Source organism: Liolophura sinensis, chromosome 6 (genome assembly GCF_032854445.1).
Source record: "Liolophura sinensis isolate JHLJ2023 chromosome 6, CUHK_Ljap_v2, whole genome shotgun sequence".
Taxonomy (NCBI): Eukaryota; Metazoa; Mollusca; class Polyplacophora; order Chitonida; family Chitonidae; genus Liolophura; species Liolophura sinensis.
In genome coordinates, this window is record NC_088300.1 from 8,580,124 (window position 1) to 8,604,314 (window position 24,191).

Below are 24,191 nucleotides of genomic sequence, written 5' to 3' on the forward strand. Positions count from 1 at the left end.
AAAAGCATATTTTGCCATTGTAACTTGCTTACTTGCTATGATTGCTTTGTGCAAGAGGCCTCAGTAAGTTTCAATGCTTACGTTGCATATATATATATTGATGTGTATGTGCATGTATGTAGACTTTCATTCCTGATCAACACATGTTTGACTCGCATGTTGTTGTACACATTCGACTTCTCTGATCAGGAATCAAATCTGTACAGAAACAATATTTAACAGATTAAAAAACCCTTTACATGAAATGTGAACACCCATGCCTGTGCCATGTACAATGCATTTGTACATTGTAGTCAAATTGTTGGCTCTGTGTGTGAGGGAGAGAGAGCTGGTGTTGAAGTGATCTATCTGGACTACAGGGATCAGGTTTCTCAAGGGGCTGGGCTGTAACTGATAGAGGGTAATAGGAGCTAATTGTTGTGGCAGAGATGAAACCTTTTTTGACAGGGAGAGGGAGATTAACTGTGTTAGGCTAGAGCTACAATGACTTCCAGCTGGTGAGGGCAGAGAGAGCTGTAGAGAGGGGATGACCAGACCAGTGCAGTTCTACATATAGTAGATGTGCACTCACTATACAGCACATACCCATTCTCTTAACCTTTGTCCATAGAAAAAAAAAAAGACCGATGTTTGTCTAATTTAGGAATCTTATAAATATAGACAGAGGCTTGTAGATGAAATGATATTGATTTGGTTGGTTGTCTTCAGGACTTTACAAATACATGAACATATATGTATTAGAACTTTATGAATTTGGGCTAAACACTGCTTATGACAAAATATCATATTCATGTAGACGGACAAGAAAAGTGGAAGAATTACAGCTGCATAAACTTGTACTGTACATGATGTACACATACCTTACTGTCAGTGTTCACCTCTGGCAGTGTTAAGTGGTGCCAGGCATGTAGATGTACATATAATCAGCAGGCAGTGATTCAGTGGGTGTAGACATGTACAGTACATGGGTAACGGTATACCCCCTATTATAGCTTACTGTGGACATGCTGTTGGAATAGCAACAGAAGAGTTGATTTTTGCCACCTTTGAAGCATATGGAAAATATAATATCATGTGATGAGTTCATGTGTAACAGTTTGACAATGGTGAGACAGTCACATTCAGGTATGACATGAGGATTAATATATATAATTAATATATATTTGTAACCTGGTAAATTGTCAATTCAAGGTAGACTATGTGGAGTGAGTGAGACACAGTTTCTTTTTTGTACTTTGTAAGCCATTGAAATATATAACTGATAATTTCAAAATTACACATGCATGTTCATATTGTCAATATCACAGATTGAAGATCAGCGCAAAGAATGTTTGTAACAAACAATGCAAGATGCTTAATTTTAAAACCAGGCCTAAATACAATGCTTGTAAATGTATTCAAAACATAATGTTTTTGGATTTTTTTTAATATTGTTGTGCATGTATGGATTGATGTTGAGCAGAATAGCAATGTTGCTTATAAATGTAAATGCATCTATGTCACAGACAATACATGTAGTTGGGTCATATATTTACATGCAGTGTTATAACTCTTGAACAGCATACTATGCATTCATGTACATGCTGGGGGCAGGTATGATAATGATTGGATTTGTTATTTTTTTAATAATGGCACTTTGGTCTGCGTGGCTTCCAGGAACAGACGGCAGACTTTGGTGTAGTAATGTACAGTACACATGTACTTGTGGGTTCTGTTGTTGTGGTACATGTGAAAGTTAAGTTAAAATACGTGCATACCTTCTGTGCTCAGAGAATTATGCATGTATGGGACCAGTTGTACAGTTAAATATTCGAGATCCTATGTTTTCTGTGGTGCGACTCTTCAGAATATGATCGATTCATGTATCTGAATCCTTGTATATATACAGGTAGATTAAATGTAACACATTCTGTCAGTGCTTTCACCTGAAGATATGGCCAGACCAAAGTAGAATGCATGCGCATGTTTAATTGGAGACTGTTTACATGGTGTTACATGCACATGTGATACTGGTGTGCCACATAGGCATAAATCAAATGTTTCTGCGGTGTACTGTATGTTTATACAATGGACAGATTCCATATGGAGGTATGCTGAATGATGAGGGTACATAGACTCGATCTACTAGAACACTGCCAAGAAGTACAGTCCACATACATGTACATAGGAGATACAGTGTGTGTGTATTTTACGCATTTTACCGAGTCTGTACTTTGATCACACAGGTGTATTGCCACACATTTTAATCACTGTCGTAATTTGGTAGGTTGAAGAGCTTTATTTGAAGATTTTCTTTACTCAAACAGATGTGTATGCATGTTATTTTTAATGCTTTTAGGCATACACAGTCAGTATTTTATGATGCAGTATTAGAAGTAAATGTAATTGAACTGAAATCATAGTCTTAACGTAGTCATTAGAAAACAGATTTACATATGTACATATAGTCCAATACATAAATGCCAGAATTGAGATATGGAGAGTATCATGTATTTGTCAGTCTATAAACATACATGACTTCTCTCCTTAGGCAGAGTGCCTAGCATTACAGTCTACCATGCTCTGCTGAAACTCCCTGCAAATCCGTGTATGTGTGATGTGAAGATTGCTAATCCACATTGACCAATGGGAACGAACCTGTTAACACCTGGCCAAAAAAGATTGTTGTTGTTTGACTCAGTTGAAAAATTTGGAGCACTGGATTACATGTGTGTTAGATGAGGGTTTGCCATGGCAAGTTTGGTTTAATTTTTTGGCAGGAGTTAGGGATTCTGAGGATGGGTTCTGCGTGGAGGTCTGAGCCATACTCTGCAGCGTCTTGAGTGAAGCAAAGGGCATTCCCTGTTTCTATCTTCAGCGGTCACTGATACATAAAATATCTTTTCCGTGAAGAAGGTGACTAAAAGACTTTATTTCTGATGTATGCACAGAGCTGTTTGACCCTGAATTTCTCACAGACAATAATGTCAGCTTCTATACGAAATTAATTTAGTGTTTATTGGTCAAGGGCTTATTTCTTGGTTAATCATGAATATTGATGAAGACACACCTCCACCTATGAAAATTTGCAGTCTTTCGCGAAAGCTTTCAGCTTGTACGCAGTGGTCATTGTCTAACAATGGTCATTGTGACAATCACCACGTGTACCTGAAAAACGTGTGTCTTCCGACAGAGCCTGAAACCTTAAGTCAGTGGAGTCTGTCATAGAGAGAATAATACATGACCAGTACAAGTTTCATTGTGGTGTTAGATTTGTTGTTATCAACTAGTCTACAATCCAGTGTTGATCTGTACTTGTATGTTACAGTTTGTTGTAGCCAGTGCTAATAAACCATTACAGCCAGGAAGTTTTCTTGTTCATCAAGCTAACTTCACCTTGCACGTGAATTAAGCAATGCGTCCATAGCATTGAACTCCCCACCTCTTGTGGCCAGCACATGAAGAATTTCTTTATCCAATTATGAGCTTCTGCTTTAATATTTTCAGATGCTGTGATGGCGTGAGTTAGTTCCCCTGGTTGTGTAACTCTTCAGACATCACAATGATGGAGCTGGCTCACAGTCTGCTCCTGAATGAAGAGGCTCTCAAGAGAATACAGGATTCAAAGCGGCCTGTGTTTGTGTTTGAATGGCTACGTTTCCTGGACAAAGTCCTAGTGGCTGCTCAAAAGGTATGGTGATTCTGGACAGCATATGTGTGCACATGTAGGACCCTCAGGAAAGCTTTAGAGACTGCCATTGGGTTGGTTACTAGGCACTGACATGATAGTTTAAATGATCGAACTGAAATTCTCACAGACACTTTATTCTGCTCTGCACAGTGTGTATGATTAATATATATGTGTAAAATACACAAGGAAGGACGTGCTGTTCACCTGCAAAGTGATCTATGAATGTAACTTCCACATTTGACACTTAGTCTCCATCAATGAGTTTGGTTAAATTTGTGGCCATTCATATCTGAATACGCATGTATCCTCCAACAGATACAGAAGTTATACTTCGGTCAGATGGCACTAAAATGTTGTACAGTGTTGGGTACTGACCTCATCAACCGTATTGGTACAAGGAGACAGTGTCTTGATGTGAAAAAATTATATACAAAGTGATGTTGTCATGTTGCATGCTTTTCAATCATCAGGTCACATTAGATATGGATTCATTACCTTTCTTGGACAGGGAATGTTCCAGATACCCTTTTCTTCCATTCTTCTTTGTGGCCTTGGTGGCAGTAAGAGCAAGCCTGAAAGTAGATGGCTATGCGCACAATGGGCCCCCAGACCAATAAACTTTCATTGTACCAGTATATGGATGAGTATACTGAGGACCCTAAGGTTTCAGATGCTCAGCCTGTCTCAAAGCTACATGTATGTGTGCTCCACAAGTGGGCATTATTACATGTACTGTATTTCATCTAAAGTTTGGCCTGTGCAAAAGAGTTAAATCAAACTTCACAGACTTTTCACATGTCGCCTTATGGTGTGGATAAATCAGTTGTAATCAACCAAAATGTGTCACTTGAAAAATGTGAAACTTAGGTGAAATACAGTATTTATGGATTTGAACATTATGGTGAAAACGTCAACAATACAGTAGTCGCATATATGTATATCACATGGTGTTTTTATGCAGGATCAGACATACATGTAGCATCATCAGACATAGCATCATTGTGTCAGTATTGTGTTAATTTATATAACTTATATCAAGTGAGGATAACACAAGGCCACTTACAACAGGCCATAACTATGACATGTTTTACATGGGGTGGGGGCCTACATGTAACTTGCCATAATTCACTCCCTCCCATCTCCCACCTCCCACCATCCATCTCTCTCTCCTCCTCCAGCAGTCTGCAGCCCCTGCGTCTCTGGATTTAGTAACACTTAGCACATTTACAGAGGCTTCTGTTTGTGTATCCAGGTGACAAAGCAAAACATCCAGTTTTTAAAGAAGGAAAAGCATCCTGTGATTGCACCTACATGTATATCTGTCTCAGTTACATGTAGTAAACACCATACTGCATCTTAGGTCAAAAATCTACATGTATAAATGTGGATGTTTTAGATAGTGCAAAATGTAGTAAACACAAAACTTCATCTTAGGTCAAAAATCTACATGTATAAATGTGGATGTTTTAGATAGTGCAAAAAGAAGTAAACACAAAACTACATCTTAGGTCAAAAACTTACATGTATAAATGTGGATGTTTTAGCTTGTGCAAAGTGTAGTCATTTACATTTAAAACTACATACATGTATATAGACTTATACTCTTAACAGTTATTCTTCATGCTCATGTGAGCCTCTCACAAATGGGGTCACTGTGAGTTCAAGCAAAAACTCATGCTGGCTTCCTCTCCGGCCGTAAGTGGGAAGGTCCGTCAGCAATCTGCGGATGGTTGTGGGTTTGCCCCCCAGGCCCTGCCTGGTTTCCTCCCACCATAATGATGGCCGCCATTGTATAAGTGAAATATTTTTGAGTACAGCGTAAAACACCATTCAAATAAATAAATAAATCATGCTCATGTATCTATTCATATAAAATCATTACAGATGTGTGTGAATGTCCCATATACATGTATAAGCATTGCTATTTTGATAACTACGTGTACATTTATGTAGGAACATTCTGTGTAATTTGTAATCCTTAAGTAATCCTAGCTACGTTTAATATAAAATAACTGTTCATGTGTGAACCATATACATAGAAAAACACACCATCGTTTGAATGGAAATGTCTTTGGAAAAAAGTATCACATTTTGGATCTAGTGTTTACTTATTGCATTTTAATTGTACATACATGTAATGCATGTCTAAGACTTTGTTTTTACTTGCGTATATTACCAAGAAAGCAAATACGAGGAAAGTGTACATGTAGTACCAGACATCAAGTTGAAGAGAAAACCGCTCCTTGTTAAAGTATGTCTTATGTAATATTTGGTAGCAGAAGCTGTAGGGTTGGGTATGTAGAGGAAACCTGAGAAGCTGGGAGATTACAGGCTGTATGCTACATCAGTGTTTGGCCAGGTGCCACATTCCTTCTGCTCATCAGTGGGACTGCAGCTTCAACACGAATAACTCCCAACGTTACTCTACATAACTTGCTTGTTTGAAAACAGCAGTCCCCTTAAGCTGCACCATTCTGGGCCCTCACTACAATGACGCACGTTTATCTTCTGTAAATTGCATCCTACACTAAGTGATACTTGTTCAGATAGTGGTACATTTCTGATTATGCTAAATGATATGTGACACGAACTGTAAACACACATGTAACCACAAAACATGGGGGTTATTTTTATTTTTGGGTGTACCCTGGTACTGTAAATTTGTTAAATTTCTGGTCATCATGGTACCCTAGAATGGACAGATATAATGAAGAATCTTGATGATATTACAAACATCATGTAATTACACATCGACGGTGCTAATGAGTGCTTTCCTTGTTTTGTGTCATTGAACATGAGAGAAGTTTAGAATCGTCCATGTTTCAATTCTAGGTACATGTGAGCTATAGAACATTATACGTCATATTTGTAAGTTGCCTGAATATGAGAAATGAGCAGCTAGCACTAGGTGTTTATTTGTTCCTATATTTAGGTACACATTCATTCACCTTTGAATCATTTGTTAAAAATATCTAGATATTATAAATATCCTGTACTTAATACACATGTATTGTTGTGTCAGCAGTTATAGAACGTGGAAGTGAAATGCCAAATGTTCAGCTAGAGCTGTGAATGACATGTCGTGTAAACCTGACAGTCATGTTGTTTAGATTTGTTTCAGACAGAAGTCTGATAGTTGTGTTTGACAATCTTGCCTAGCTATAGACACATCATATTACTTTATTTTATAAACATAGGCACCAGTCTCCTATTAAACTTTAAAAACAACCTCAGTGCGCTGGTCAGTCTTAATTATGGCATACAAGCGCATCTACCTGTATGTTTCATTCATGTGGTGTTAAGCTCCATTCACCTCAAGCTGTATGGACATGTTCCTCAATCAGTCCCTTCTCACCCAAAGATACACCTGTACATGCCTTGATGATTGGCCTTAAACAGCAGTGTAATAGTCAACAATACATACATGTCCACATCTTTGTGTTACCCAAATCCACCTGGATCGTGTGAACCATTATTACCCTAATTCCTCAACCCTTTCGCACATGAAAGAGCAAATTTCAGTGCATTTTATCCACACATTTAGTTTAATTTTGGGGACAAAACTAAAGTGGTTTGATTGGCCAGTTTCAGGGATTCACAAAAAGTATAATTTTATCATTCAACACAGCAAAGTGCTTTCAGAATATGCTTAAATAAACACCTTGTAAACATCGGAGAAGGTTGAAGAATTACAGTATGCCCTTTGTTTCCTGTCATATGAGTTGAAAATTGTTGTGTACAGCATTAAACACCATGGAAGTAAACAAATAAATTATCCACCAGTTTCTGATTGTACATGTGGAAAGATGTCAAGAACAAGTGGAAATATACCTGGTACCAGAAGGGGTGATGTCTTACAAGCCATTTATTGGTTCAGCATACTTGTTCAACCTTCATACTATAGAATAGTGAAGTAATAAGTGAAATAATTTTTACTCTGTACAGTGTGGAACATCAATTAGACAAGAAAAATTTGCTTTACATAGTAGTTCGGCTTGAGAAATGATGCCTGGGCAGTAACTTTTTGTAGCGGTGTACATCTACGTGTATGTAGTTTTTTGACATCAAAGAGCAAAGGGGGCCTCCGTGGCCGACGGGGTTAGCACGCCAGAATGGCGCAATGACCCAGATGCCTCTCACCAATGTGATCACTGTGAGTTCAAGTCCACCTCATGCCAACTTCCTCTCTGGCCGTAAGTGGGAAAATCTGCAGCAACCTGTAGATGGTCGTGGATTTTCAACGTGCTCTGCCTGGTTTCGTGCCACCATAATGTTGGCCGCCGTTGTATAAGTGAAATATTGTTGAGTACGGCTTAAAACACCAACCAGATTAGTAAATAAATAAATCAAAGAGCTAAGTGCAAGGTTATTGATAAACTTGATGAAAACAAGTGTAACACAACTATAATTTGACATTCAAGATTATCACTGTGCAGACATCAAGGTTTAAAGTGAAAGGGCCTGTTATTACATGTAGATATATACGTGAGGGTACATTGTGATTTTGGTTTAATTGAAACTTAAGTGAATTCTGTTCTGTTTGTTTTTCAGTCTGACATTAAAGAGAGTCAGTCGAAGCTGGTGAAACAGTTAACCAATCAGATCAGTGAATCGCCAGGACCACCCACGCGTAAACTGTTAGCACGCTGCCTGGCCACGCTCTTCAGTGTTGGAGACACATTTGACCTGTTCCAGACAATCAACACTTGTAATGACATTATCAAAAACAAGGATGACTCTCCCAGTTATCTGCCAACCAGGCTGTGAGTTCAAGCTTTGGGTTTATTATGATATTCTGTCTACACATGTATTATGTTGAATTAGTCATATGTGGGCATTTTGTAGGTATAGGACTTATTGTTTTCATTTAACCTTCTAAATAACAAATCAAATTCTGGCCAAAGGCAGTTTATGAATACAGATTTGTGTCTTGTTAGAATTATTGTGGATTAAAAGGCTGCATGCAACTTGACAATGTAGTAAATCAAGTTTACTTAACTATTTAATTTTATATACTTTGGGGATTTTGTGTGTATGTGTGTGTGAGACATCTGATACTGAAGTTTCAAAGTCTGCATACAGCATTTAGTTGAGAAATTTCGAACGTGTTTATATTACCGTAATTCTTAAACAGACTTATTGCATGTACTATCCTGATTAGAGTAACAGAATACAATGTACATGTACTTTTGCTGAAGTCATAAGCTGGCCAATTCATCCAGCCTAATTGAATATATGTAAGAGAATTGCTGTGTGATTACATGAACATCTTGACTCAGGAATTCCTGGTATTCTACCCGTGGATTACATATATTTTTCGTAAGTTGCAGGTAAACATCGCACTTGTGTGATCTGTGTTATCAGAAATGCCATCATGTGTTTCTGAAAACATAATTTGACCAGATGCTCCCTACAGTGTTTATGTTCATTTACTGGTTCTCCACCTGTTTGAATAGCTGCAGACTTTGATGTTGTGTTCTCAGCAGTAATGATGGTGTTAGTAGAGATAAAGTGGTGACTACGTTGTTGTTGTTATTCACAGGGCTGCAGTGGCTTGCCTGGGTGCCATGTATGAACAGCTGGGCAGGATGGTGGGAAGGTCGTATGAGGAAACGGTCCAGATTCTTATCAAATCCCTGAAAAATGCAGAGGTGTGAATTCTAAAATATTACAGACAACATCACCGCATATGTTTTCTTACCAAATTCTGCTTAAGCCATGGTGTACAGGGCATGTTATTTGCTACTATTTAAGCATTTACATGATGTTATGTGTAGGATGAAACCTTAACTGTGGTAAATTGGCAAAAGGTTGTATTTCACCAGTTACGTGTGACCATTTGCCAAATGTGACATTGTCATTGCTGTTCTAGTTTTGCTCTCTCTGCTGTGGTTTGTTTTATATTAGAACCCGCACCCATTCTAGACACAGGCCTGCATGTACATTGCTGGGCTCCTAAGTGTTTTAGGGGGAGTGAATTAGAAGTAACATTATGACTAAGCATTATCATATAATAGCCACAGTACCCATTGATTAGCAGGCAGACTTTAAGTTATGCCACATTTATGGTCTTACTAGAACTGTGTCCAAATAAAACACAGTGTCAGTGCTTTGCGAATCAGGCATTTACCATACACATGATATGCCACATTTAACAGAGCTGGTGAGAAGACAAATTTAAATTATTTTGGTCATCTTCAAAATCTTATTATTCAGGAATGTACATGTATACATGTAATGTTACCTGTCAAATGTGATAGGTGCTGGTCTGTATGGTTAGACTTTGAGATCACTTAGTACATTGTCTGTTCAACTGCTTTATAAATCCATACCCTAACAAAGACAGGTAAATTGTTGTGTATATGGAATATAAGTAAAAATTTTAAACAGATTTCTGCCAAGATTAGGTTTGCTAGCAAATATTTGTGACAAAATTTTCCATTTACTTTAGTCCCAGGGACGATGTGAGATCATGCTGACCCTGGAGAAGGTGGTTCTTGGACTGGGGTCGGCTGGGGCCAGCTGTTATAAGGACATCTACAAGGCTGCCAGTAAATGTGTGACAGACCGGTCGATGACAGTGAGGTTCCCCGCTGCCAAGGTTTGCTCATGTAACACTAAATAAGTCGTGTTAACATAAGTTTTGTTTTATCTCAAAAAAGTCAGTGTAGAAATATATACTATAATTTGCAGTGACAGCTTTGAATTTTACCATTTTTTTGTTTTTTCACTTGAAATGTTTTCATTCATGAATAAAAGCTTGCTGTTTCCCTGTGCCAGGTTCGGACTCAAAGTTTGCTGCGAATCAGAGCACGGACACATGCATATATGTAAAAATAATAGTATTTATTATGGGAAAAGAAAGATGTTTGATATTTTTAGTTTAGGTATTACAAGAAGAATAATAACTTGAGGAAGAAGTTGTTATATTCTGATAAATATGTAAAATTTTCCAAAAATCTGTTCAAGTCAACATGTACATGTGTGCAACTAATGTCTTTAGCAGCCTTGCTGGCAGTGTCTGTCATAGTGTTGAAAAGCCGGTGGTGTAATATTAGCGTACATGCACATCTGTAATGGCAGGTGTATGTACATTTACATGTGTACATCGAGAGTTGTACTATGTGTAGGCGTATCTTGTAAGAGCTAGACTCCCAATAACACAAGGCTGTTCTGACACTAATAGAATACAGTAGTTTCTCACATTAAAATGTCAGCTTGTGGTAACTGTTCTGCACTGTGATACTGCTCTGTACTGGTGGGAAAACTGACTTAATTTTTCCATGTAAAAAAACTAACAGTAGTTAATGTGCTAATTTGTACATCTTTACAATTGAATTTTTACAAATTACAGTACCTCTAACTGGACGTAGATATTTTCATCATTTCGCTGAAAAGTGTAAGAGTGTTTGTTTTGTGGGAAAGGCACTTAAAATTAGCCCAAATGTGAACAGTGTTACGATCCTAAAAAGCTCTGTACATGTATGTACATGTACACAAATATGTGTAAGGTAGGCTGAGGTCAGAATAAACTGTGATGTCTGGTTTTAATAGATATTAGCAGTGAGATACTGGAAACCATTTTCTGCTCCCTCAGAAATTGGAGAGCCCATTTGGGGGTTGGAAGCTTGGAAAGGTTCCATGCTAGGCATGGCCTACATACATGTAATTAAGTACTTAAACTCCATAATTCTGGGAAATTATGGTGTATTTTTGTGTGTGTTGAAAGCTTAGCTGTAAAAACAGAGCATAATTGTGGAGAGTGTTGGTGTTTACTTAGAGCGATGTTCACCAGCTGTTCACCAGCTGCCAGACATCTTAACTCAGCCCAGACTTCTGAAAACTTTATAGGGTTTTAGGCTGACTGCCATTGTTTGCGATTTCCACTAACAGTTCTACAAGTACAACAGCCAGTCTGTGTATTCCAGACAGTTGAGTTTATTTATAATTCTATGTTTGCACACAGTTTTGTACATGTCTTGTATCTTGTACATGACTCATTCACATATCATTGTAAGATGTTCATAATACTTGCAAGCTTACGATTTGAATATGTTTCATTTCTATAGAATCATTTCTTTCCATCATTGTTATTATTGTATAGACAGTACCGTAGAACAAGGCTTTCATTTAAAGGCCTTTATGTTGAAGTTAGGCCTAAGTGTATGAGTATAGCCAGAATCAGAACATATTCAGTGCCTTTGTGCATGACTCCAGCACATATTTCTTTGACTTTGTGCATGTCACTAGGAGAGCTGCTTTAATTTGATCACCAACTGAAGGTACCATGGTACATGTAGGTTTTTGGATTCTGAACATTAGATTTATGTAATGATCATGTACCTTTATATACTGTTGAGTTAGTTATAAATGAATTGAGGGGCTTTTTCATTAAGTTGAGGCACAAAGTTAAACCCCAAGCATTCACTCACTCATAAGTTGAGCATTACTCCCATTGCATAGAATTGGTCCATGGCCAATGAAGCTGTTTGCTAGAGACCAGATCAGGTGGATTTAACCGCAGGGTTAAGTCAGGAGGGTTGTCAGGTATTAGTGAAATTTGATACAATTATTTGCATTTTGTAAGAGGGGTACACATGGGTTATACAATTGTTGATCAAAGGGTGTATATACATGCACTTGTATATAGCATTATCAAATGGATGTTCAGGGGCTTGTGTTGCAGAGTGGCTGGCGTACCAGTGCCATACAATGATTCTGTACACTCTCACTCAGTTCTTGAGTGTGGCGTAAAATACCTGTCCAATAAATTCATAAATTAATTGTTTTCTGCTTGCTTTTAGTGCCTGCTGCAGCTGGTAAACGAGGCTCAGTTTATGTACACCAGTGAGCTGGAGACCGTGACCTCCCTTTGCTTCCGTGCACTCGATGGCTCCAATTATGATGTCCGATGTGCGGTCGCCAAGTTGCTTGGGTCGCTGCTTGTGGCTGCACAGTCACCTAAAGCCGCCATGGGTAAGTTAAGGAACCTGTTTCATAGGGCTCAACAACGAATGATCAGATCTGTGCAAATGCCTTCCATATTACGTCATACATACGTGCACCATCTCTGGGAAGAGAACCTGTGCTTTGCTGTGCCGTTACGGTGTTTCATGTAAAACTGAAAGTACTGGTTTGTAGGAAATATTGTAATGCCAAGCAGGAGGAGGTTTCTATTATTTTGCAGCTACTATTTACAGTACTGTAGATTGGAAGGCTGCATACATGTAGAAATAACAAAACTAACATAATAATGAACAGGTATGCTGCACCACGGCCAAAATTGATTTACTTGAGCTTGTATTGCAATTAGGAATTTGAAAGGTCTAGTCTTACTCAGAAAGGAATGAAATGTTTTGGACACATCAAAGAATGTATACCATAACTTGAAAAACCTTGCTGTTAAAGTTAATAGTTATGAATTACTTTGGCTTTAAAAGAATTCTATGTTTCTCTTGCTAAATATTGCTTTGTATTCATGCTCTTTGTTCTTACAGGTAAGGGTAAACAGACAAAACAGGAGGATGTTTTAGGGTTACTGGCCTCTGGTTTTCTGAGGGGAGGCCTCGGCTTCTTAAAGAACACCACAGCTGGAGAAATGATCAAGGGCAGTAACTCTGTGAACAGAGAAGTCAGAGTTGGGATCACACATGTAAGTGGATATCTGCGTTGCTGCGGAAGGTGTATTAAGCCATAATTTATCGTGACATACGTGTTAGGAGTAGGGTTTGTATAAATGTCTTTTGATGTAAAAAGTGACATGTACATGTACATAGTACCCCAACATGCATACTGTTTACAGTAGATTTACATGTATGGAAATATACTGCATGAATGTCGATCTTATTTATTTATTCTGGAGCAAGTTGTAGCCACATGGTGAAGGTGCTTGCCTTTCAGTTATTACGGATGGGAGTCATATTTCTTGGAAAGGGTGGGGGGGACTCTCTGCCTTCCATTGTTCATGCAGTTTGTATTGTCGTCTTACTTGAAGTTTACTGGAGACAACTTGTTTCTTACCAACTTGACATATCACAGAAGTGAAAATTCTGGAGTGTGGCATATTAAACCAACAATCAAATCGATAAATAAAAATTGACTCTTCATGCTGCCAAATGGACCAATCAGGTAGAGTATGTATTGACATACTGTGTGTTTTGTTATTGCCTGTGAGTCCATCTATAAATTATGTACTATTTCATACTTTCAGGCCTATGTGGAATTTGTGAAGTGCATGGGAGGGCTGTGGCTTGAGAGGAACATCTCCCTGTTCCTGAACCATGTACTAGAGCTGGTCTCCAGTCCTAAGGCCACCCCCACCCACGTGGAGGCTGTCTACGCCCGAAAGTGTGTGCTCTTCATCATGAGAACAGCCATCGGCAGCCTGCTGGGTGAGAAGGCCCAGATCGCAGCTGCCAAGGAGATCTGCCAGATCATCATCCGCCAGATGAACACTGTGGGTGAGTTCCGCCTATAACTATTACCTGGTACAAATCTGTTGTTAAGGATCACATTAAAACTGTTTCCAAGAAATCACATGTAGATAAGGTGTAATGTATTCTGGCTGTTGTACAGAATACTTTGTTCTAATAATAAATGCTCCCCTTAATGTTTTGACCTTTTTTCTTTCAATAGATGGAAGTTACATTGATCTCCAATTATTATAACATGTGATGTCATAGAAATCAGGGTGTCTTTTTCCGTTTTTTTATTTTTCTATTTTGTCGAAAAAAATGCTGCTTTTCCCCACTTATTATATGATTTATAAAGTTGAATGCATTAAACATCCTTAAATTATTGAATTCTTTCCAAAAAATGAATGCGATAAATTTGTCATTTCTGTTGGATTTTGTTTCCTTCCTAATATGTTGCACTTAGCAACTATCAGAAATTTCTGAGTTGTCTAAATGTTAGTTGGTGTATCTCTCCAGAAGTAATGTGCCTTATAGCAGAGCTGGTACTGACAGTTTTATTTGGTTCACAGGTGAAGTGACGGCTGAGTCCTCTGGGGAGAAGTCTCAGATGGCTGAGCTTGTATCCAGTCAGCACGTCCTGGTCTGTGCCCTCCATGAGCTGGGTAGCCTCGTTCTGAGGCTGGGTACCTCTGCCAGCCCTCTGGTGGCAGAACCTGCCACAGGTATGCCTCTTATTAGTGCCCGAGTACTGTATTTGACCAAGTATTTCGTCCTTGATTAAGTTGCTCATTTTGCAGGAAGCTGAGAGTTTCATGTATGTTTTATATCAAGGTGTTCTGTTGTTTGTTTGAAAGTAATTTGATTTTCCCATAGGAAATATGTATGTTTAGCATGAAAATTGAAATATCAATATTTTATGACTTTTATTTCCATTTATTGAAATATCTCACTTTTAATTGATTTAAATCAGTTAAGCAACATAAGAAAAATAAAAAGATACACTTTAAGAACTTCAAGTGGGAAACTTTGTCGATACATATTATCATTTTAATAGTGCAGTGCTTACCATTCTTAGAAAAACAGATAAATTCATGTAAACCATGTAAAGATATACTGCTCTAGCTTTCAATAAGACATTTTCATGTGAAATCTGAGTTAGTTGCTGTTGTGTGTTGGGCAGGTATCATAGAGCCTGTAGTATCTGTGCTGATTCACCCGAGTGCGTCCGCGCGCCTGTCAGCGTCCTGGTGCCTGGGCAGTATCGCTGTGGCACTGCCCTCTCAGCTGACGCCCCTGGTGAACAGGTGTATGGAAAGGATGGAGAAGCTGAAGGCATCCCCTGAGGCAGTGGGTGGCTACAGCAGTGCCCTCACGGCTCTCCTTGGGGGCGTTTACCAGTGCCCTTTAGGCATACCCCATGCCAAGGGAAAGGTGAGTGGATTGGAATGATACGGAAGTGCATTGTGCATGTAACATCTGGTAGATATTTGTCACCTGCCACTGCATGTCGTGTCATTTGAGTTTCTTAAATTCCTCAACATTTTCCTGTTTTGGGGAGAAAGCGTCTTTCATCAGATTTCATTTGCCCCAAAACTGTTCGTCCTAAAATGAAAATGTCTCACCAGATTACTTACTTATTTTAGCAGGTAGGATTCAGGTATACCTCTAGGGAACAACATGTAGCTGTGGAAAGATGATTCCCTGCTGATTTTATAGCATAATGTACTTGTATAGACACAGGAAAAATTTTAATTGTTCTTTTTTTTTGACATTTTGGGGCTGTAAAATTGATCCTTGATTGTGTGTAACATGTTAATTTGGCTAAGACACCAAATTATGTGAGGAGCTTCATAACATGTAAACACTGGTTGGTACACAAGTATTTGGCAAGTCGTTTTGGTTCTTGTACTATTGATATACAGGAATTCATAATTTTTGGTGTGAAAACATTTATTGTTTTTATTCTCTGTGTTTGTAGCAAATTTTCAGCCAGGCCGAGGAGCTGTTAAGAACGGCATCTCAGAATAGTCGCTTGTCACTTCAGAGAACACAGTCAGGCTGGCTGTTACTCGGCTCGCTCATGACACTGGGTATGTCTTCATACTTCCTTGTTTTGTATTCACTTCTGCGCTCCACATTTCTATTGATTGTGCTCTTAAGACTGCTTTGTTGTCATATGACGGAAAAATTGTCAAGTACGACGTTAAACCCTACTCACTTCCTCACTCCATTGATGGTGTGTTCCTCAGTCATTAAAGGAGCAGCAGAATTTGTCATAAGGTTTCTATTCTTAACAATTCTAATTTCAGATAAAGTTTAAAAAGAAAAACTCAAATTTCAATTTTCAGTTTTTTGTCTCCTTAAAAAGAGCCTGAATAGCAAACTGTAGTTGACTGCTCTGTTTAAAGTTCTTATGACTGTTTTTCAGGGGCACCTGTTGTTAAGAGTCACCTCCCTAGAATGCTTCTGCTGTGGAGGAATGCATTTCCTCGCTCTACAAAAGAGCTGGAGTCTGAGAAGGTGCGTGGGGATGCCTTTACCTGGCAGGTGACGCTCGAGGGGCGGGCTGGGGCGCTCGCAGGTGAGTCATGACACACAAACCTCAGCTTCGCTTGCTTTGTAGGTTACTTGGCAAGAAGACACGAAAATTTCAGTCAAATAGCTGTTAAAGTAATATCAGATATTTTCAAATGTTGAGGTTAAAACACTAAAGCCGGCAGCTGCATATTAAGTGTTGCTGTTTTGCACATCTAGAAAGTTTGATATGTGAGTCTTTTGCATTCCTATTGTGTCATGTTGCCATAGGATGTAATGGCTGTGTTGTGAGTCATTTTGATGGCAAAGAAAATTCATAAAAAAATTGAAATCCATATGTGTTATTAGTATGATATTTAAGGGTTTATGATTTGTTTGCAGCCATGCAGAGTTTCCTGTTGTACTGTCGTGAGTTGGTGACAGAGGATGTGATTCGTCGCCTGTTGGTCACATTGGAATGTGCTCTTACCATGTTCTCCCAGTGAGTCACCACAAACATATAGCCTAGCTCCTTAACTTAGATCACATGGCAAATTCTGAGATAATTAGTAAACAGTTCAGATGTGTACTGAGCATACATGGAACTCTACATTTCTATATTATTTGATGTCAGCCTTTATGTGCATTGAAAACTATCTTAACAAAAGGATAGACTGTATAACTGTTTCAAGCCTCTTAATTTATGTTTAATTACATACTCAAGAATATTTCACTTATATGATGGCGACCAGCGTTATGGTGGAAGGAAATTATGCTTCAGTTTTTTAACTGTACTGCTATGTGTTAAAAATCACGAAGTCAGAGCTTATTATGCATAGCTCTGAAAATGTTACCTGTTCTACAAGACTCAGCATAAATTTAAGCTGTTATTTAACAGCGTTGCCAGGATCCAGGACACTGGTCTTTTACCACTTCTGGTAGCCTGGTGTCTATACAGTTCATGACAATGGGAAAGAGTATGAAACAAAATGGAAAAGAACGTACTGGATTTGAACCCTAGACTGCCACGCATCATTTACAATTGGCCAATTACTGAAGACTAGCATAGAGATTATGCGGCTTTGATCTTAAGCTGCTGGCCAAGCATAAAAGCACAGAAAGAATACATTGTTGCAGAGCTGATGCCCATTCCCACATTAAACTGAAGTCTATGGTTTCATGCAGCCTAGTACGAAGCTCCCATGTTATTTACATAGGAAGGTTTTGTCAAATTTTTGTTGGCTTTTCGGTCATAACATGGAAACAACTCAGAGTACAAAAATAATTCTTGCAAATTTGTAATTGTGACATCAATGGGCACCAGATAATGTGTTTGTATGATGATTTTAAACAGTCTTAAAAATTGACCTACTTTTGGGCCAAGTTCATTAGTCAGTCAATTCACCTGAAAACTGTAAATGAAAAGTTTATTTCGATAGGTTTAGCCATTTGGGAGAAGAAGATTTTTTTAGCTTATCAATAAAATTCAAAATGGCCGATAAATCACGTGACCGGTAAAACAGCACAAATCATCTAAAGTTGCTTCATATGTTCCTCAGTAAGGCTGAAAAGTTTGGTTTTTCTCCCTTTACCAGTTTGTGAGATCTTGCAATTTTACGAGTTGACTAATAATAATAATCCGAACGATTTCAAGAGGTGTCTCGCTGGGATACTAGCGTGGACCAATCATAAAACTGGTGCTTTATTCAGCATTTTAAATGCTGTTAGCTACATAACCTGAAGTGTAGGATGTTCTTTGTTGTTGTTGTCAGTTTACCCAGTGTTGTAAAGCTGTACGGGAACCACCTGAAAGCCAGTGCTGCCATGGTTCGTCTCCGACTCTACGATGTCCTCTCTTTACTGCCCCCAAAGTCTTATGAACGTAAGTCTGGCATTTATGACTTTTGTGTCACTTCTGCCTAAATATGAACTTAGTAACAGGTCCAAAGCCAGTATTTGTGGTACAGCATGGACACACCAGTTTCCTCAATCCACAAAACCTGACTGTCCACAAACACACACGCTTTAGTTGTGTGTTCAACATTGATGAGACACAAAAATAAACACAGGTAACTAAACTGGCATCATTACATCTGTTCTGTACTCGGCATGCTTCTTCAGCTCTAGTGGCACTTCTGCCACTTTCCAAGGGTGATACATTTACCTGTCTTTGTAGCGTGACGTTATACTTTAATTTACTGTCATATAGTTAAGTTTTAGTATAGCTTAGAGTAAAAGTAACATGAATAAAGCTATTCCTTCAAAGCACAGATTCATCCTATCTGTAAGGGCCATTGATTGAATAGATCCTGCCAGCTCAGTTTCTTTCCTTTATGATGTAATCTTCAGTTGGTTTGTCACAGTGTGTTCCACACAAACCTCATTAATACTCTTGTGTAAGTCAGATTATCCTCTTTCGTGATCATATGCCTGTCAAATACTAAGTAAGCTATGTATGTCTTGTTCAGACACATACACGTCTTTGCTGAGAGAGCTGGTGGCAGAGTTCACGCTGACAGACAACCTAGCCCACACGACCACGTCGCTGCTGCGCTCGCTGTGTCACGTGGATGACAGCGTGATTCTGGGCTCCTGGCTTCAGGAGACAGATCACAAGGCTATAGAGGACCAGGTGAGAGCCCCTACCCAGGGGTAAATGACATGCACAACTCACACATATACTGCACCTCACATGTCACAGGTAGTCCAAAACTCAAATTGTAGCATCAGACAAAACATACATAAGGATTATACTCTTCTGAAGGATTTTCACATTATGACTTAAAAGGAACAAGTTTAAGACTGGTTTTAATCTAGTTTAATATTAAATTGAGTTTACACTCCGGCTATAAATATGCCATGGTCTGTAGCCCAAGTTTGCTCAATGTAAATGTATACAAAGGCTGTAGAATTACGATGTCTAGACATCTTTTGATAGGCAAAATTAATTTTTTCGGAATGTCAGACATAAAATGGTTTTGCCTCTCATAAGCCGGCCACATCCATCAACATTAACAACACAGACAGAACTTCAGCAAAAGTTTGCTAGTAATGCCATACAAGTACATCACTGCATCTTTATTCTTGAAGTTCTCTTTAAAGTTTCTAAATTGCCGAGAAAAACAGTCTCATTTCTAGAGTTTGTTGGTCTTTCTAAAGGAAGGTATTTAATCAGGTGGTCTTTGGTTCCGTTTTAAATCCTTGTAGTTTGAGCCATTTCGTAGGCAGTTGGACAAAGATTTTGTGAGTATGAGTTGGAGCTGAGAATGCCACCAGATTGCATCTTGAGTATACACACTGGAATCATTTGGGATGAGAGAGCTACATCTGTGTTCTGAAGTTTTAAGGAAATTTGTTTTTGTTGTTTGATTCACTTCTTTTTAGGGTTTTTTTTTTTTTTTTTTTTTTCCTTTTTCAAAGAAACTTCTGAATTTAACTTTGCACTGGTTCTTTTGTGGAAATGTGTATTTATTGAGTTAACTTTTACCGGTATTCGTTGCCTTTATTTGAGCAAATGCTGCACTGTGGGTTCGAATCTTGTCCTTGCATCATTCAACACCTGGACAGGTTTACATCTGAAGTCTGTGCTTCTTGGCTTTTTGCATACCTTACGTTGCTCCTTTTATCTAAGTTCATGACTGTCAGTTATACATTTTTTTCTATCTATAAATCTGCCTGCAATCTTGCAGGGAACAGCATACAAGATAAACTTTATCTTCCATTTAATATAGCACTGGTCTCTTACAGCTATTTCTGAATTGAATACGTACATGTATTTATTATATCAAATTCAAATTTAACCAGGTTAAGGCTTTTTGATATTTTTTCTGAAAATGTTGAAGGAAGATTCTGCTTTGAGTTATTATTTTGAGAGCCAGGGAAGCATCGTTTGCGTTATGGTCAGTAGGGTTGCCTGAACAATGCATGGAATCCTGTGAAACACCAACAGCTCTGAATCTGCAGAAGTTGTGCATTGAGGCTGAGTTTTTGTCGCCTGTTTTCAGAGATGAGACTGTGATCTCTGGCATTATATTTCTTTGCTGAAAAAACTACTTGAAAACTATTGTGTGAAGGAGATTCAACTTGGCATACTTGGCAAAGTATTTTTTTATGTAAATGTTATTAATATAAAAGTACCAGATCATGCTTTGGAAACATCTTTAAAAGTTATTCAGCAAACCAAGGTGTTTGAAAATGTTTTGCCAAAAACTGTCTAGTTTAGTCCCCAGAAGCATTATTAAATGCATGATACACTAACCCTGTTCTGTTCTGGGACTCAAACAAGCAGATGGCTCATTGGTAGTCTACATGTACATGTACATTAACACATCCAGTATTAATGGTGTAAAGTAAGTATTTATGATGTAGTATCATGATATGTATATTTGTATGTTGGGGGCAGCACATTATATTACAGACAGATCAGCTACATACGGGACACATACTCTTACACATTTGCTGAGATTCTCTGCAGTAATAAGTTATATTGGTAATATGTGTGTATATATGTTTGTTTTTTTTGTTTTTTTTGTATTACATAAAATTATAGGTACATAATTATTACCCAACATTTATAGAATCAATGACTTTTGTTCAAGGTATACTTAATTTCTCATATATATACTTGAGCATTGGTCCTTTATTTATTTTATTTTTATGGCTAAATTTCTGGTCTTAATTTGTGTCTGTGACATTGTGATACACAGCTGTAGCATAAGATTTTCACAGAGGAATATAAGAAACACATTGCAAACTAACATGTTTGTTCGAAAAATACTTGAATAGTCAGAAATGCATAACTGCATTTTTATGAAATCTGGTTTCACAAATTTAAAAAACTTTGTTTATTTTCATCCGACTAAATAATGTACCTGTACCTGTATGTTTGTAAGTGTTAGACTAAAACTTATTAAAGAAGCATTCAGAAAAAACAATCAGCTTTTACTAGTTGTTTGTGTATTTTGTAACCAAAATAAATGATAGTGTGTGATTGAGAGGTAATGTGTCTGGCTGCTGCATGTTGTTCTGTTGAGTGTAAGCTTGCATCATAAAATAACTGGACTGGGAAAGCTGAGTGTGATATGAGCATCAATGTTAACATGCGGATGCATGAAAAGAATGATCTATGTGATGTGTGTATCTTGTACATGTGTATTTGCAAAATATGCTTCAGGATATTTTTATTTGTTTATTTAACAACTAGTTATAAGTAATTATATGTTTTATTGTATTTTAGAAGGATATTCTGTAAAGTACAAAATAGAGTGTGGTAAAAAATTTTCCATGTACATTTTGTCAGTAAATTTTTTCTGTATAATGTGCATCTATTGCTTGAGGAGATTTATTGGATATGGTAGCTTAATAGAAAGCCTTCCTTTGTCCTGTGCAATAGTCTTTATTCATAAGGTATTTCTTATTTTCTTTTGTTTATTTAGTATTTATAATTTTTGATCTTGAGTGTAACCCATGAACGTGTGTCTTGTGTTCCAGCTCCAGCCTAACAGTGCCTCGGGATCAGGAGCCCTGGAGCATGACCCACCCTCTCTCTACTCCAGGTGTCCACCGGTAAGTCCCCTTACCCTGCTGTATTAAGTCTGATCCCATCTGTAATTCCGTACATGTATGCTGTGGACCAGTAATACTGCATCACACCCAGATGCAAATTAAGACTTTTAAATGATATTTTTACCTTCAAACTCTGTCTCATCTGCACCACTTGTTGGTCGTGCTATACTGACCCCATCACATGGGTAGTTTAGGATTCATAACCTAATTAAGAGATGGCTCATGTATACTAAACTTGACTGCATTGTACACATCACAAGAAGGGTACAGTAAACTTTAGTACTTCCTTAAATACTGTATTAAAATCACTAAAATGCCTTCAGTTGTTCTTATCAGCAATGTAAACAAAAGGATTTCATCTCAGAACTACTACTCTCCCTTGGTTATTTTCTCTTTAGACTGTGTAAACCATAATTATACACACTAATGCCAACGTTACTATTGTATTTTGAATGCCTACATGTAGTGATTAATTTTTGTTTTCTGTTCCACCAGAGTGATCCAGTACCAGGCCCGCTGCCCCTGGGAGTGGCCGTGATTGACAGCTCTGTCAGACTTTATGGGCTCGTCTTCCCACATGTCGCTTACAAACATCGTTACCAGATGTTACAGCACTTCATAGAGTGTATCAAACAGGCCAAGTCCCAAAGACAGCAGGCTGTACAGATCAACATCTTCACAGCAGTACTTTGTGCCCTCAAGGTGAGAGTTACATCTGTATGCAGTCAGTTAATGCCTAACCTACATGGTTTCCATGCACTGTATGGTCCCACAGCCTATAAAAAGTTAAACAGACAACTGATCTGAAAGAAACAAGATAATCTGATCATTTTGTTTGGGATTCTTAACTACATAACAGAGTTTTCTCAGGTGGGTTCCAATTCCTTGTTTCAGGATGAAATCATCAGATGAAACCATAAAAATTTCACACTTGGTTCAATTTATGGATTGTGTTGGAAATGGGAAGTCCATCTTTGGAGTTTACATGTAAATTGATGTGGCAACAGAAACATTTTGATTTGAGTGCATCAAAGTTTTGGCAATAGTTGGTTTAAGCAGTTTTATGATTAAAAGCCATTGTTAGCAATCTGCTCCAACAGTGAAAGTTTCACCCTTCATGTGTTATTGCAGAGTTTATCTGAAACAAAGTCCAGCCTTGGCCCAGACGATGTGAAGAAATCCTGCTTTACTTTGATCATGGTACGTAAAATTTTTAACAACACAGATGTTTTTAGGCTAAACAAACAATTGATAAAGCTGCAAAATTGATTTTCAAGCTATGAAAAGTACAGGCGCTTATCATTCCACTAAAACTTTCTTCATGCTGTGCATTTCATTGTAACGTTTTACTGAATTTAGCAAAATCTCTGTGAATTGTCGCTCAGGTTTAATTGAAAGGTAAAGTTTATCAGTAGAATTATTTCAATTTAGTAAGTAATTAGTTGCACTCAAAGAGATGATTCACACCATTTCATGTGAAAGTTTTTTTCTGTTCTTTGTTATTTTTTGGGCAAAAGCCTCTGGTATTGCCTCTTTAGCTTTTACACAAGGATATATCAAAAAGTTAATTCATAACTCCATTATGCTCACTTAATGATTTGTTTAAGTGCAATGAGTTTTTGTGATCAAGCTGATCTTCTCATGTGTGTGTCCTCAGGGAGCCTTAGGGAGCTCTAACCCTATATTACGATGTGCGGCTGGAGAAGCGTTAGGGCGGATGGCACAGGTGGTGGGAGACAGTCGCTTTATAGCAGAGATGGCCCAGTACAGCTTTGACAGGTCAGCATACAAAGATGTGTGCTATGAGTTAATAAGTCAATTATAAGTCTTAGTATTTGATTTCTGATGCCCACGGTCATGTCATACCTGATGAACGGTTTATTGCATTATCAGAAAAGACCAATTACATGTGGGTGTTGGTGGGTAGAGTAAAACATCTGGATAAACTTTATAAATTCTGTTTAATTTGTTTGGTTTATTTTAAATGTTGATAGCTGCCCTGTTATATAGGGGACAGGGAGAAGAAG

At 38.0% G+C, this 24,191-nt stretch overlaps 1 protein-coding gene across 2 annotated transcripts in view; it reads left to right on the forward strand.

Moving 5' to 3' along the window:
- Nucleotides 1-24,191, forward strand: part of LOC135466466 (HEAT repeat-containing protein 5B-like) — a 50,335-nt gene that overhangs the window by 13,747 nt on the left and 12,397 nt on the right. The window contains exons 2-20 of one of the 2 annotated variants that reach the window (XM_064743956.1): nt 3,487-3,670; nt 8,222-8,433; nt 9,213-9,321; nt 10,122-10,271; nt 12,475-12,646; nt 13,168-13,322; nt 13,881-14,130; nt 14,655-14,807; nt 15,266-15,516; nt 16,064-16,175; nt 16,514-16,666; nt 17,002-17,101; nt 18,372-18,481; nt 19,068-19,231; nt 19,807-19,842; nt 22,090-22,164; nt 22,660-22,866; nt 23,296-23,364; nt 23,822-23,943. In XM_064743956.1, coding sequence (XP_064600026.1) covers nt 3,542-3,670; nt 8,222-8,433; nt 9,213-9,321; nt 10,122-10,271; nt 12,475-12,646; nt 13,168-13,322; nt 13,881-14,130; nt 14,655-14,807; nt 15,266-15,516; nt 16,064-16,175; nt 16,514-16,666; nt 17,002-17,101; nt 18,372-18,481; nt 19,068-19,231; nt 19,807-19,842; nt 22,090-22,164; nt 22,660-22,866; nt 23,296-23,364; nt 23,822-23,943 — 2,729 coding nt within the window. In that variant the 5' untranslated portion in view covers nt 3,487-3,541. The remainder of the gene's footprint in view (nt 1-3,486; nt 3,671-8,221; nt 8,434-9,212; nt 9,322-10,121; nt 10,272-12,474; nt 12,647-13,167; nt 13,323-13,880; nt 14,131-14,654; nt 14,808-15,265; nt 15,517-16,063; nt 16,176-16,513; nt 16,667-17,001; nt 17,102-18,371; nt 18,482-19,067; nt 19,232-19,806; nt 19,843-22,089; nt 22,165-22,659; nt 22,867-23,295; nt 23,365-23,821; nt 23,944-24,191) is intronic. The other variant, XM_064743957.1, reaches the window with a different exon arrangement.